This window comes from Lactuca saligna, chromosome 3 (genome assembly GCF_052625555.1).
Source record: "Lactuca saligna cultivar CGN05327 chromosome 3, ASM5262555v1, whole genome shotgun sequence".
Classification (NCBI taxonomy): domain Eukaryota; kingdom Viridiplantae; phylum Streptophyta; class Magnoliopsida; order Asterales; family Asteraceae; genus Lactuca; species Lactuca saligna.
In genome coordinates, this window is record NC_136419.1 from 60,624,144 (window position 1) to 60,637,309 (window position 13,166).

At 35.5% G+C, this 13,166-nt stretch overlaps 1 protein-coding gene across 1 annotated transcript; it reads right to left on the reverse strand.

The window, feature by feature from the left end:
• Positions 1-8,768: 8,768 nt before the first annotated feature.
• LOC145035600 (uncharacterized) lies at positions 8,769-10,119 on the reverse strand. The gene is made up of 5 exons (XM_078984123.1): positions 10,067-10,119; positions 9,877-9,997; positions 9,658-9,757; positions 9,378-9,520; positions 8,769-8,994 (listed from the first exon to the last, which is right to left on the reverse strand). The coding sequence occupies exons 1-5, from the start codon at positions 10,117-10,119 to the stop codon at positions 8,779-8,781; spliced, it is 633 nt and encodes a 210-aa protein (XP_078840249.1). The 3' UTR covers positions 8,769-8,778.
• Positions 10,120-13,166: the final 3,047 nt, after the last annotated feature.

Genomic DNA, 13,166 nt, shown 5'->3' on the forward strand with positions numbered 1-13,166 from the left:
AACTTCGTAAAATATAAAGCAAAAACATCAAGAAACTCCAAGAAAAACCGTTTGCAATGACCCGATTAATACCGATCCAAGCTCTGATACCAATTGTAAGTCCCTAAACGCTACGTATCAATCGGATTTCACTATAATGGCATGGAACCCAATCAAGTGAATGGTGCAAGATATAATATGGAATAAGAACAAGATAATTAATCTTCAATGCACACTATTATAGATGAATAGTCTGGTACATAAGATTCTTGATTGCACTTGGTTTTCTCTCTATTTCTCTCTAGATCTCGTTCTTTGCTTGTTGGCCACCACAAAAACGTCTCACTCACTTTACAAGGCTCAAATAACACTATTTATACCTATACCTAATAACCAAGGCGCAACCCAAAACCCAAACAAAACAACATTAAGCCTAACCGAAATCACATGAGATTCGATCCAATTACAAGGAAACTCATGGGGATTTCGGCCCTAAACCAAAAACCAGAAAGGCCTAGAAAAGGAAAGTATAAACCACAATATATGACCTAACAATTATAATTTAATTCGAAAAATAGTAAATCTATAAAAAAAATTATAATTTAATTCGAAAAACATGCAAAAATGTGTGTCCTCTTTCTTTATGACAGGGGATTTAATGATACACATTGCGTGTCGTATATGCATGTCGTAAATGTGTGTCAAAATTTTACGGCATGCAAATGCATGTCATCTTCCTTTATGATCGGAGCTTCCTTGACAGGCGTTTTCATGTCATTAAACGTAGTTTTTATAGTGGTGCCTATAGAACTCACCAACAATTTTGTTGACGTATCTTAATGCATGTATTCTCAGATTATTTAGCAAGTCAGAAGTGTTCATTCAGATGACTGTCTATTATTTATATTATACAATTGTAAATGCAGAATTCTTAGGCGTGTGTCTCGATTTAGTAATAGTAGTTGTTAAGGTAATTTTTTATTTCAGTAATAATAGAAGAGTATATTTATATTGTTTAATGTATGTTCAATAATTGTGATCACTTATTTACATCGCACACCCTGACATTTCCGCCAGAGGCTGGGTGTGTGACAAGATTTAACTGCGGTCTTCCAACCACTACTCGAAGTTGTCTGCAACCTGAGCTCACAAGTACTAGTGTTCCATTACTATCCAATCCTAGCGAACACACCTGCCAAAATTTAATGAATACTCTCTGAAATCTAACGAGCTCAATATTCTTGAGCACTTTCCATTGAATCTGCTATAAGTCCTCGGTGACTTCATCGGATGACGAAGAAAAAAATCTCAACTGTTGAGATAGGTACCCAACTAATTCAACGACCTACTTGCACTAGAGTAATTCCTATGCGAACTTGCAACTGGCCACACTTCGAAGGTATAAATTTGAAAATTATGAATCTTACACCCACGATCAAACCAATTCCTCAATGTCGTGTATCCCCAAAAGACCCCTTCAAATCCTGCATTCAAATTCAACATGCCCACCTTGAGGATTCCTTGAGTTCCTTGTTGATACCATCAAAGATCGAACCAGTTGGTGGCCTTCTCTCACTTAAATCTTACATTAACGGTGATCAATGCCTCCCACGTTGATATCCAAAAATCGGCTCACCTGAATATCCTCTAAGCACGACTCTCGGTATGAAAAATGGAATATGAAAATTTTCAAAATAAAATGTCTAGACCATCATGAGGAAAATTGTAATTTCTAGGTGGAGACTTAGATAAACCACACACAACGTCTCAGACACAACATACCATCACAAACGCAAATAATAAGAGCATGAAGGAAAGGAAACAACACATAATTGCGACGTCAACTGGTGGAATTCAGATATCCTCGGCCAGTGACTATAATGCTTGGCTCCTCACCATGGGAACAACCACCATGCCCTCGCAACTACCAATAATCCTTAGAGTAGATAGAGCAGGCATCCTCACTGCTCCCCTACTCAACTCCGGACAGTCAGCCTTCTTGTGGCCAACTTGGTTGCAGTGGAAACATAACAAACTCGTCCCCTGGGGACAATCTCTACTAGCATAACCAAGCCTGTATTACTTGTAACAACCCGGGCCACGAGATCAATAAACTTCATCATGCTACTTCCTGCACATGTTGCATTGACCTCGGCCCTGTTGGCCTCTCACTCGCTGATCAGAAGTATTGGGTCTCTTCATAGGGCCCACAAAAAGATGCACCTATTCTAGCTTCCTCTTCCTGAGGTGCTCCAAATCAATCTCCCGCTTTTGGGATCTAGAAATCATATCATTCAGGGTCTTACATCATGATACGCTCACAAACTCCCTAATGTTATCCCTCAACATATCATGATACCTCACATTCTTCATTTCCTCATATAATACATACTATGGAGCCTACAAGGACCTCTCCCAAAACTTGGAAGTGATCTCTATCACAGTCTCAATAGTTTGGCAAAGGCCCTAAAAAACCCTCGCCAGCTGTTGCACCTTAATTTTCGATGCAAAATCCTCCTAGAATCTCATTACAAACTCTTCCCATGATATGGCCATTATGGTTGTAGATCCCAATGACCTATTGACCTCTTCCCACCAATCACGGGCTTGGTCCCATAAAAGACAAGATGCAAAATCCACCTTCTCCCCCTCATGGCTGAAACTCGCTCGTTGAGAATTTTCCATGTCAGTGATCCATCAGTGTTTAGAAATGGGGTCCTTAGCCCCACAAAACTCTGGAGCTCCACAAACCTTAAACTCTCGAAATAAGGGAGTTCGCGCAGCAAACTTTCTTGTCGCAATCTTTGCCCAAAAAGCCCGAGTCGCTCATCCAACAACTCCATAATCCCAGAACACTATGCCTCTAGATGCTCCTTCATAATCTCCATGATCCCCCTCCTTGATTGTACCAAAGATCACAGGAGTCTGTTCCAAAATACTACGGGTGATCTCCGATGAGATGAACTCCCACATCTGCTCATCAATCGGCTTAGTGTCGACATCGAATTCTGAACCAGATCCTTCGCCACAACTGCTCACCACCATACTCAAAAGCAACCATACAATAATAAAAACATACTCAAAGAATCCTCATCCCTTAGGCTTCCTAGATCCTCCGTGACTCCCCTTGGTTCAAGTATGGATCTTGTGCTTTCAGTGGTACATGCCCAATACTACCTACCACACATACGCATACTTTCCTCGAGAGGTATACTGAATCCTCTAAGTCACCTTCTCAAATCGGTACTACAAGTACCTGGTAAACAACAAAATCCAAGCCTCTAAAGCACTTCCTAGGCTCTCCTAAGTTCCTGACCTCACCCTGCCATCAGCTGTTGAAGAACTCCCACTAATGCCAGCTTACTACTTCATAAATCATGCAACAAAGCTTAAATAATCCTTCGAGTAAAAGACTCAATCCTTAAAACGATTAGATTCGGACAAGAGCTACACAATATGATTAAATTCATCACTTTGAGTTTATTTAACCTTTACAGCATGCAACTTAACCTATTCACTTAATAGTTAACTCCCATCACTAAGGGGCCCCACAAAGCACAAAGGAAGCAATATCCGTGCAGTAACACTCCAAGCCACAAAACAACAAAAGGACATCTCAAGTTTAATTACTATTACCATGCTAGGAACTTATACTCTCACTGTTGGTTACCTTATGCATGCAAATTATACACAATATAGGAAATATGATCCTAATCATATACAATTTTTAAAGCATACACATAGCAATCACTTCTACCAATACAGGTTTGAAATCTAGCATATCAATTTATTCTCCTAGGCTACAAGGCACAACATATCAGACCGATCTATCATGAAATTCCTAAAAGTATCCTTAGCCTTATCCTATCATTTAACATTCATATCCTATATCAAATCAACATGTATAGGTATTCTGGGAATCAGTTACTTAAGCTCGGCTGATTTCACACATCAAACCCCCTTTCTATTTATAGAAATCTTTTTTGAAATTTGTTTTCTTTCAAAAGATTAAAAATTCCGTAGTTTGAGTTCAGTCACACCCGACTGTGCATCCGAATCTCTCAAACCAACACTCTGATACCAACTTGTAATGTCCCGAAAATCCATTGTAAAATTTTCATTTTTAAACAATAATTCATATAACAATTTGTTCTCAAAACCATTCAAGATAAAAACAAATAGTATATAAACACCAGAGTAGAAATTATCAATGAGGAATAAACTTCAGGCCATATTGTGCAGTCATGCCAAGCCCTTCCCTTCCGAATCGGAAGTACGTGAAACCATAAAGATAAATCATAAGTAGAAAGGTTAGTGAGTTCCCTAGAGTACCACATAAAACATATATTCATATAAAAGAACGTGGTTGTGTCAGGTCCCTATCAAACCCATATGACACCAATAGCAGTGTTGGGTCCGTATCAGCCCTATATGAAATAAAATAGTTGTGTCAAGTTTTGTTTCAACCCAATACGACAAAAAATAGATGTCTTAGGTCCATATCAACCCCATATGATAGCGTGTAGATGTTTCGAGTCTGTATCAACCCCTGGGTCTGTATTAACCCATATACATAAGCATACAGACATATAAGTGTGAGTAACAAAGATGTCAAGCTCATACAAGAATATCAATAAGTGTCACAAAGACCACTACTATCCTATAAAATAATCCAATGGGCAGATATAGGTTCCTATGACACACAAGCACAGTGAGGAGACACATATGAACTATTCAACAGTAGCCCGATAACTACCTTAGCAACAAAACATCCTAAACCAAGCTTCAGAAAGCCAACTGAACCAATTCGCTAGCCAAAAGTTCAATTCAACTCAAGTTTGACCAAAATTCAAACTAGTCAAAAAGTCAATGGTCAAAGGAAGTCAACAAAAGCCAAAGACCGTGACAGGTGAGTATGCCTAACGTATTCAACTTACACCAGCATACTCAACTTATGCCCAATGTACAAGATTCATCCTAGTGTGCTAAGCGTACTCCCAAGTACACCCTGCGTGCATGAGCTGGTTCCAATATTCCCATTAAGTACTTTATCCTTTAAGGACTTTTGTCTAGAGCTAAGATATAGATTCAAAACATCAACTTAAGTCATAGAGTTTCCACATTTATGACTTTCCATGGCTAGAAAAGGTCCAAAAGCTAAAACCATAACTTATGTATCCATTAAGATGTCTTAACTCTTTCACGCAAGGGATAGAAAGACCAAGATCACATTTTATGGTTCCTAATAACTTTATCCATTACAATGGTCCAAACAACCAAGATCTAGTCTTTTAAGTCTCAAAGGGACCAAAGCTGCATCTTTTTCAACTTAATCCATTAAGTCCAAGTCTCCAACCTTTAGATCTGAATCAATATGATGTTTATATGGATAAAGTTTCTAACTTTATCCATAAAAAGGTCACAAACTTTCAAGATCTAAACTTTATGCACTAAAGTGACCAAAAGTTCATAACACCAAAAACTAGCTAGATCTAACAAATGCATCATCAAGATTCAAGCTTTATACCTCAAGAAGAAAGATCAAGGCGAACAAAGTCTGGATCTACAAGTGCTAATGCAAGCAACACTTCTACAAAGAGCTCCTTCTTCTCCAGGATGCACCGAGAACACTCCAAAGTACTCAAAAATTCCTTCTTTTGCTCAAAAGGCTCAAACTAGGGTTATGGTTTTTAAGGGAGGGTGTTGGAGAGGTGGAGGATGAGAATGGAATGCATTTGGGGAAGTTAAGGGGCTTAAATAGGGCTTAAATGATGAAAATAGGGTTTGGGCACTGATCACATACGCCCATCATACTCCTGGTATGCCCTTAGTACCAGGGATGCCCGAGTACGCCCAACGTACTTCCTGTATGCCCAACATACTAGACTAAGTCCAAAACCTTTCTAACTTCTAACAGTCATAACTTCCTCATTCTAACTTTGTTTTTGACGATATGTATATTCACGGAAAGGAATTGAGGAGCTTTATAACCATATCTAATTACTTTTCACTTAAAACACATCAAACTAAAATCCTTAATTTACAAAAGAAGTTTGAAGCGCCACTTTTCCCATTTTACCCTTTGACTCCAAAGTACAAAGCGAACTCTTGGATCATATAATCTACATTACCCACATCCGAATGGGTCTAAACCCCTCTTTCTTAAAGCTTGAAGCCTTATGATACTTGATCTTCGGGTCATGACCTCGAATTATGAAACGACTCAAAAAAGTGTGTTACATTTAATGCTAGATTCTTACAAGTAAACTTGATGTTTATGTATGATTGTTTATAAGCTTATTCCATGGTTTGGTTGAAGTTTTAAAAATCTTGATTTTATTCTAGGGTTTTGAAACCCTAGAAATGGAAATGAAGAAGTTGATGATTGTATGGTATAATCTCACTAAAACATGTGTTTATTAGCTTGATTAATGTAGTTTGACAAGTATTTGAGCAAAGGATGCTCAAGTTAGAGTTTTTGTCCAAAATACGAGTTTTTTGGCTAAACTCACAAGTGATGTCATAATAGATTAAGACATGTATGAGAGACTTAATGCATGTAAATGTTAAAGGTGATAGAAAGGAATTAGAGCCTCTCAGGATAAGATTTAGAGAAGTTAGAAGTATGCTACTAAATCTACAACATAAGGTGACTTATACTTTTCTTTTAGAGTACGGCTATGTAATGTAGAGCATGAAGAAGCATTTGATTGTATGGGTGTAATCGTTAAATCACATCGTTAGATTTTTTTATGATACATAACTTGTGTTATGTTTATTATGTGTATGTTATGCATGGAAATAGTATATTATAGGATCCCTAGGTAGAGTATGTTAGATTATGCATCGAAACAGAGAAGATGATGACCGACGGTTCACCATTCGATATACATGTAGATGCTTAGCCACTTATGTGAAAAGTCACACTACTAGAAAAACAGCCTTTTACGACACTCATTGCGCGTCCTAAAAGGCTCAGACGACGCGCAAATGCGCATCAAGGAAGACCCTGTCATAAAAAGAGACGACGTGCATTTACGACGCTCATTTACGACGCACGTTTACAACACGCAATGTGTCTCAAGGAAGGCCCTGTCATAAAGGAAGACGACACGCATTCGTGTGTCGTAACCTTACGGCGCGCGTGTTAATGACACGCAATGCATATCAAGAAAGCCCCTGTCAAGAAAGGCCATGTCATAAATCAAGATGACACACATTTTTGCGTATCATAATTTTAAATGTTAAAAAAAATTATTTATAGATTTACTAATTTTCAAATTAAATAATACATTAAAAATCTCATAATACAAAATAAAATACCATAAATAAAAAAGATAATTCATTACACTAATATGTCAAATACAAATAATTATTCCAAAAGTGAGTAAATATTACAAAAAATGAACTCATTTATATACAATTGCATCATCCAGCTTACTATGTGCCAACAACTCTCTGTGTTTACGTTTGCTTGAGTCTCATTTCCTCCAAAGCTTCTAGCCATGCCAAAATATGATATCTTGAGTCTCGTTTCAAGAACCAAAATCACCTTCAATCACCCAATTAAACTCTAATGTTGGTAGACTAAGAGTTCCAGAATCAAGTTTACATCCATCACCTTCAATCACCCAATTAACTCTAGATCTTCTGTTGTTTGAAAGAAATTAGTTTTTGTAATCTATGAACAAAAAACGCAAAGACCAAGGTTAACATTTGCTATATAGAAAGAACAACTGGACATATGAATATATAATACATAACATAAACATTATCATGAAAATGATATAGACAAATAAGTAAGACTGATGATATTGATACCTTAATTACGCCATTGGTGAACGAAATTTTAATTGGTTAATAGTGATACTTGACCTCTGAAAACAAATAAACAAAGGATCGCATCATAATTAACTCAATGAAGTAATTCTTATACATTGTCTCTACCAAAAGATTCATCATGGAAACATTTTTGATGGAAAGAACTAAACAAAAACATAAATACTAAGAAAAAAAATTATAATAATCATCATTTAGAGCAGGATGAGGAGTCCGATCAGGCCATATGAGACAATTTAAGTAGAAATTTAATTCATTTGGTGTATCTCCAAAGTTACCTCCCTATGCCCAGTATTTGCTACCATTTGCATTTTCCTTGAGTAACCCCTGAAACCAGATGAAAATATTTAGAACTACCCTTGCAACACATTTACAATTTTATAAAATTTAAGAGATGAGTTTCAAACCTGGTCAACCCAATCCCAAATAAACCCTCCTTGCAGACCAAATGTGCTATCGATTGTTTCCCAATATTCATAGTGTAAAACTCTTGATGGATCCTTCCCACGAATCCACCCTGAAATACATTAAATTATAAAGTGAAAGATAACTTTGATGCAAATTATAAAGTGAAAGATAACTTTGATGCAAAACAATTCGAATCATATACATACCAGCAAGAACAACATGATTTGGTCCATAGCTTGCTTCATTTCCTAAAGACCAAGAAATTATGCATGCATGGTTTTTGTCTCTTTACACCTCTTATTACAATTGGATGCCCATTAACAAGCAACTGTTTTGGAGCTTTTGAAGTTTGCCATATGCCTACTTGACATGATTCATAGTCGATAATGTTGCATGATGCATCTTTCAGGGTGACAACTAATGTATACTAATTTGGCTACATGCAACATAATCCAATGTTATTAGATGAAGAGGTGAAAAGAAAAGTAATTTGTTTGATTAAAACTATAACTTTAAGTGATAAATACATTTGATTGATTATAATAAAGTTTGTTATTTATGTTCATCTTTGTGAAGATTGTGAAGAATATACAAAGAAGCAGATGAAAAGAATATACAAACGGAGTAGCTTAACAAGTCCAAACCAGTTGAAATTGTCACCATTTTTCTCTTCTCAAACATCTTTACAAGAAGAATCATAACAATTATATGACCAACTTTTGTCTTTAATTCATCAAGCGAACTTATCTTCATCCATTTAGGTCGCTCCTTCAATCCAATTAAATTATATTAATTAATTATCTATCCCCACATCTTTTACACAAATAAACTATGTAGGTTGTGTTTGTTACATCCAACATGACAACCTTTTGGTACATATTTTTGTCCTATTGGCATTGGAATCAATGTCAAACACACTACCATGTTCTCTCTTGTCCTATTCATTATGGTCGCAGTCGAACGTGCACCAAACACAGTAAACACAGTACAGTCTGTTCTATCACATGGTGTCCCACTTTTTGATGAAAAAAAATATTGCAATTTTTGTCTTACTGTAATCAGTTATGGTCCCGTTGCAAGTCCAATACAGGTCAAACACTGTACAAAATCATGCTATAATGTAAAGTAAAAAGTGCTAAAAAAGAATTTACACTGAAAGCAAACATCCCAAATAGAGAAGAACCCTTTATAGCACGATCATCTTCTGGTGCTATACTATTTGGTGCATTACTGATGAAAAATCCATACAAACCCACTGCAAATATCAGTATAACTGTCCTAGCAAGATACACATCTGCATTCAGATTTTAAAAATATAAGCAAAATTTTAAATACCTTTACTTGAAAATAATACAAATTAAACTTCAATAGTTACTGTTTTTTGTTTTTCAAATTTCTATGGGGGCAAAATGTAGAAGCTAGTAGACTCACCTATTGCTTCAACCAAACGCATCACCATTTTCCCTGAAAGAGATCCTTTCAAGCAGCTTGTCCAGTAGATTTTATATGCATCAACAACATAAACACAGCCCTAGGAACATCCAATAAATTCAAGATCACTTTGATTCATCCAAACATAACAATAGAAACACAGAAAACAGAATTATAGATAAATTTAGTAAAATAAATGAGTGTATAGAGAATTATTAGATCAAGAAAGCATAGAAAGGAGCCAACTAATGAGCCTGCAATAGCCAGAAGTGCACAAAACCGGAAGTCAAATATCACCTGTTCAGTAGCAGACATGGAAACAAATGGATGTATTACAAGACTGCAAGAGAACCCATGGTCATTCATTATAGATAATTACATTAGGATTGATACTAATTCCATGGACTACCTCATTCTAGAGGAATTTGGTGAAGAACCTCTTAGCTTCAATACTGTCACCATAGTTTTAACAGTTTCACCACTTTTTTTTCTCTCTTTGGCATTTCTACAAACACTTTATGTTCATATTTCTTAAGCATGTTCTGAACCTATACAACCCAATTGTTAGAATCAATCCAGTCAATTCCTTTCTTAGCAACCTCTCTGACTTCCTCTCTTGGGGGATCCAACATTCCAACCTTAAAGTAAACAAACAGGAACCCAACATTTTTGCTTTCTGATACAAACTTGCATTGTTCCTCAAACATCAGTTTATGAACAACTATTACAATCATACATCATACAGACTAAGCTTTTTCCAAGCAGGTCCGAACAATCATAATATAATCACAAAATATGTAAATAAAGAAACAAAGATATATAAATAGAAAAATAAGTATTGTGGTACCTGTTTAGCGTTAATCACATGTCAATCGGAGTTGAGGGCTTTAAGAACTGAAATCGGACCATATTTGAGCTGGTTGGACATATTTATTCTGATATTTGTGTGCATAATACTCGAAATTCAGAAACCCTAGATGTATAAACCACGCTTCGTGAACCCCATAGGGAAGGATAAGGAACTCATAATTCATGTCTGTTTGCGAACGAAGGGGGAACGAAAGAATGTTAGAATCAAAGTCTATTTTGATAAAATACAAAGATGATGATGGTGATTTGTTGACTATAACATGTACCTGTGAGCTCAGATTAGCTAAATCGATTGCAGATGGCCTTGTGCTTCCAGATAAAGAACCCTATACCTAAAAATTCGACTTATTTGGGGTTTTTAAATTGCATATTGGCGAGGTTACCCCTGAGCAGGAACTACCATTGTTAGATGAAGTAGAAGAAGACGAAGTGGAAGAAGAAAATCCGGTTGAGATCGAGAGTATTGAAGTAGAAAAGAACAGGTCCCATTCCAATTTCGAAAGTGAACAAAACCGGAAAAGGAATCTGAAAAAATACCCGATGATCTAGAGTTGAAAGAAGTTGAAATGGAAGATTGATTTTTTGAATTTGCTCAGTTATTCCGAACCCTCGCACGTACTGGGTTGGAAGAAAACGAGAGAAGTAAAAGCTTGAAAGAAAATAAAACCCTAGCACGTGCTAGAGAGAAGGGAGGTGGTGATGGCTTAGGGTTTACAAAGAGACGGGAGGTAGAGAATGAGGGGAGATCTAGATGAGAGAGTATCAGAGAGGGGAGAGTGGATTGCAAGGATGAAAGATAGATATAAGATAGAAAAAAACGAGGCGGGTTTTCAAAATTTTGGGGATTTCGTTTCCCCCCTTGTCTACTAAAAGCGCGTTTCACTAAAATTATAAAGCGACAGGTATAGACGACACACGTTTAAGATAAAGTGCCCTCCGTGTTTTTATTTTTTTTCTTGAGACACTAAATTAAGGGCACGCAATAATGTGTGACGTAAATCCTTAAATTTTTTGGAGAGATAACACTATTTTAAGGGCACGTCCTTTTGTGTATCATTAATCAGTGCGTTTCGTAAAAAGTGCGTCATTAAAGGTCTGCTTTCTAGTAGAGTCATATATGTTATGTATGACTATGTTGTTTTATGATCATGTTATAACTCACCAGATTTATTGTTTGACATATATTGTTTCCAAGTATTTAACAGGTTCTTGTTGCAAGCGTTAAAGAGTGACGACTTAGAAGCAACTAGCACCATGGACTAGACTTTTGTTTCTACAATTATCCTTGCTTTCTTAGTTATGGTTATGATATAGATTTGATAATACCCGTGAATGTTTTGCTGAGAATACCTTTTAAAAGTTTTTTGAACTCTGGTTTTTGGTATCTTTGATGTAAAACTTTGATTTTAATCCCGATTTATAAATATTAAATATTTATGAAAAGTGTGGGTTGTTACAGTTAGTATGGGAGTCATAGTTTAAGCGTATTAGGTTGCATTGTCCTTACTTAGGCTTAAAATATGTTGAAGAAAAAAAGAACAAGAGTGTTTTAGAATATTTTCTTTTAATTCTTTTATGAATTTTAATTGCTAGATTACATAAATCAACTTATTCATCTTAATTGGGTTATGGTTACAGAATGTTTTACAATAGAAGTGGTGTAGACACACAAGAGGGTAAATGGACTTTCGTGCGAAGAGGAAATCCATAGTTAGTCACTATGGATGTCATTAAGAATCTTAGATCACATTTATATATTCATTTGTTATATAAACATATTAAGTCACATTCAACATCATGTATATCATAACAATCTTAGGTTAGGTTTATCAACAAGATTATCCTTTTTCAAATTGCTAGGCGTATGCTCTAAGCAATCCAAACAAAAGGTAACGCGTACCTTATAAATAGCCATGGTTTACATCGACGTGTTAATATACTAAACCCTAATACTCTTATTTGAGCTCTCATCGATTCCCTCCAACGTACTACTAGCTTTACCATCACAATTTGATCTTGGGTCCCCACCCGAGATCATTTCAAGTATCACTAGAACAAACATTGGAGCGATGTACCTTGCCTCAACTGTCTCGTGAATGTAGGTATTTATCAATTATATATATATATATATATATATATATATATATATATATATATATATATATGCCTAGGTTAATTTATTCAAAGTAATTATTGTGTTATTGTATACATAACTATGGGCCAATCAATTTTACTTATTTTAAGAAAGTGAGTAATTTATATTATTGAATTAAATGTAATTGAAAAATATCATCTAAATTAATTACAAGGATATTTTAGTCAATTAATAGATATTTAATAAAGGAAAATTGCATATTTTAAGGGATCGTAGATTCTATTATGTTTAAAAATCCGATTTTACGAATAACTATTTTAATTCGGACATTCTGACAGAATATGTTTATTTATTTAATTATTTACTCAAAAATAAAAATATTCTTGAACAATAAATAATAAAAATATTCTTGAACCTATTTCTTGATCATGACTTTAAGAACTTCTTATAGAATAACAAATTTTTGAACAATCAATTGAAGAATAAAAACAAAAAATACATTATTTCTTATAAAATACGGGTAACAGTTGTTAAGAATTACAAT

Excerpts from the sequence above, each read along its gene's own strand:
- LOC145035600 (XM_078984123.1), bottom strand. The coding sequence starts at position 10,119 with ATGGTGACAGTATTGAAGCTAAGAGGTTCTTCACCAAATTCCTCTAGA. Across the intron at positions 9,758-9,876 it reads CCTTTCTATGCTTTCTTGAT|GGCTGTGTTTATGTTGTTGA; the intron begins CTAATAATTCTC and ends GGATGTTCCTAG. Across the intron at positions 8,995-9,377 it reads TTGGGATGTTTGCTTTCAGT|GAGCGACCTAAATGGATGAA; the intron begins GTAAATTCTTTT and ends ATTGGATTGAAG.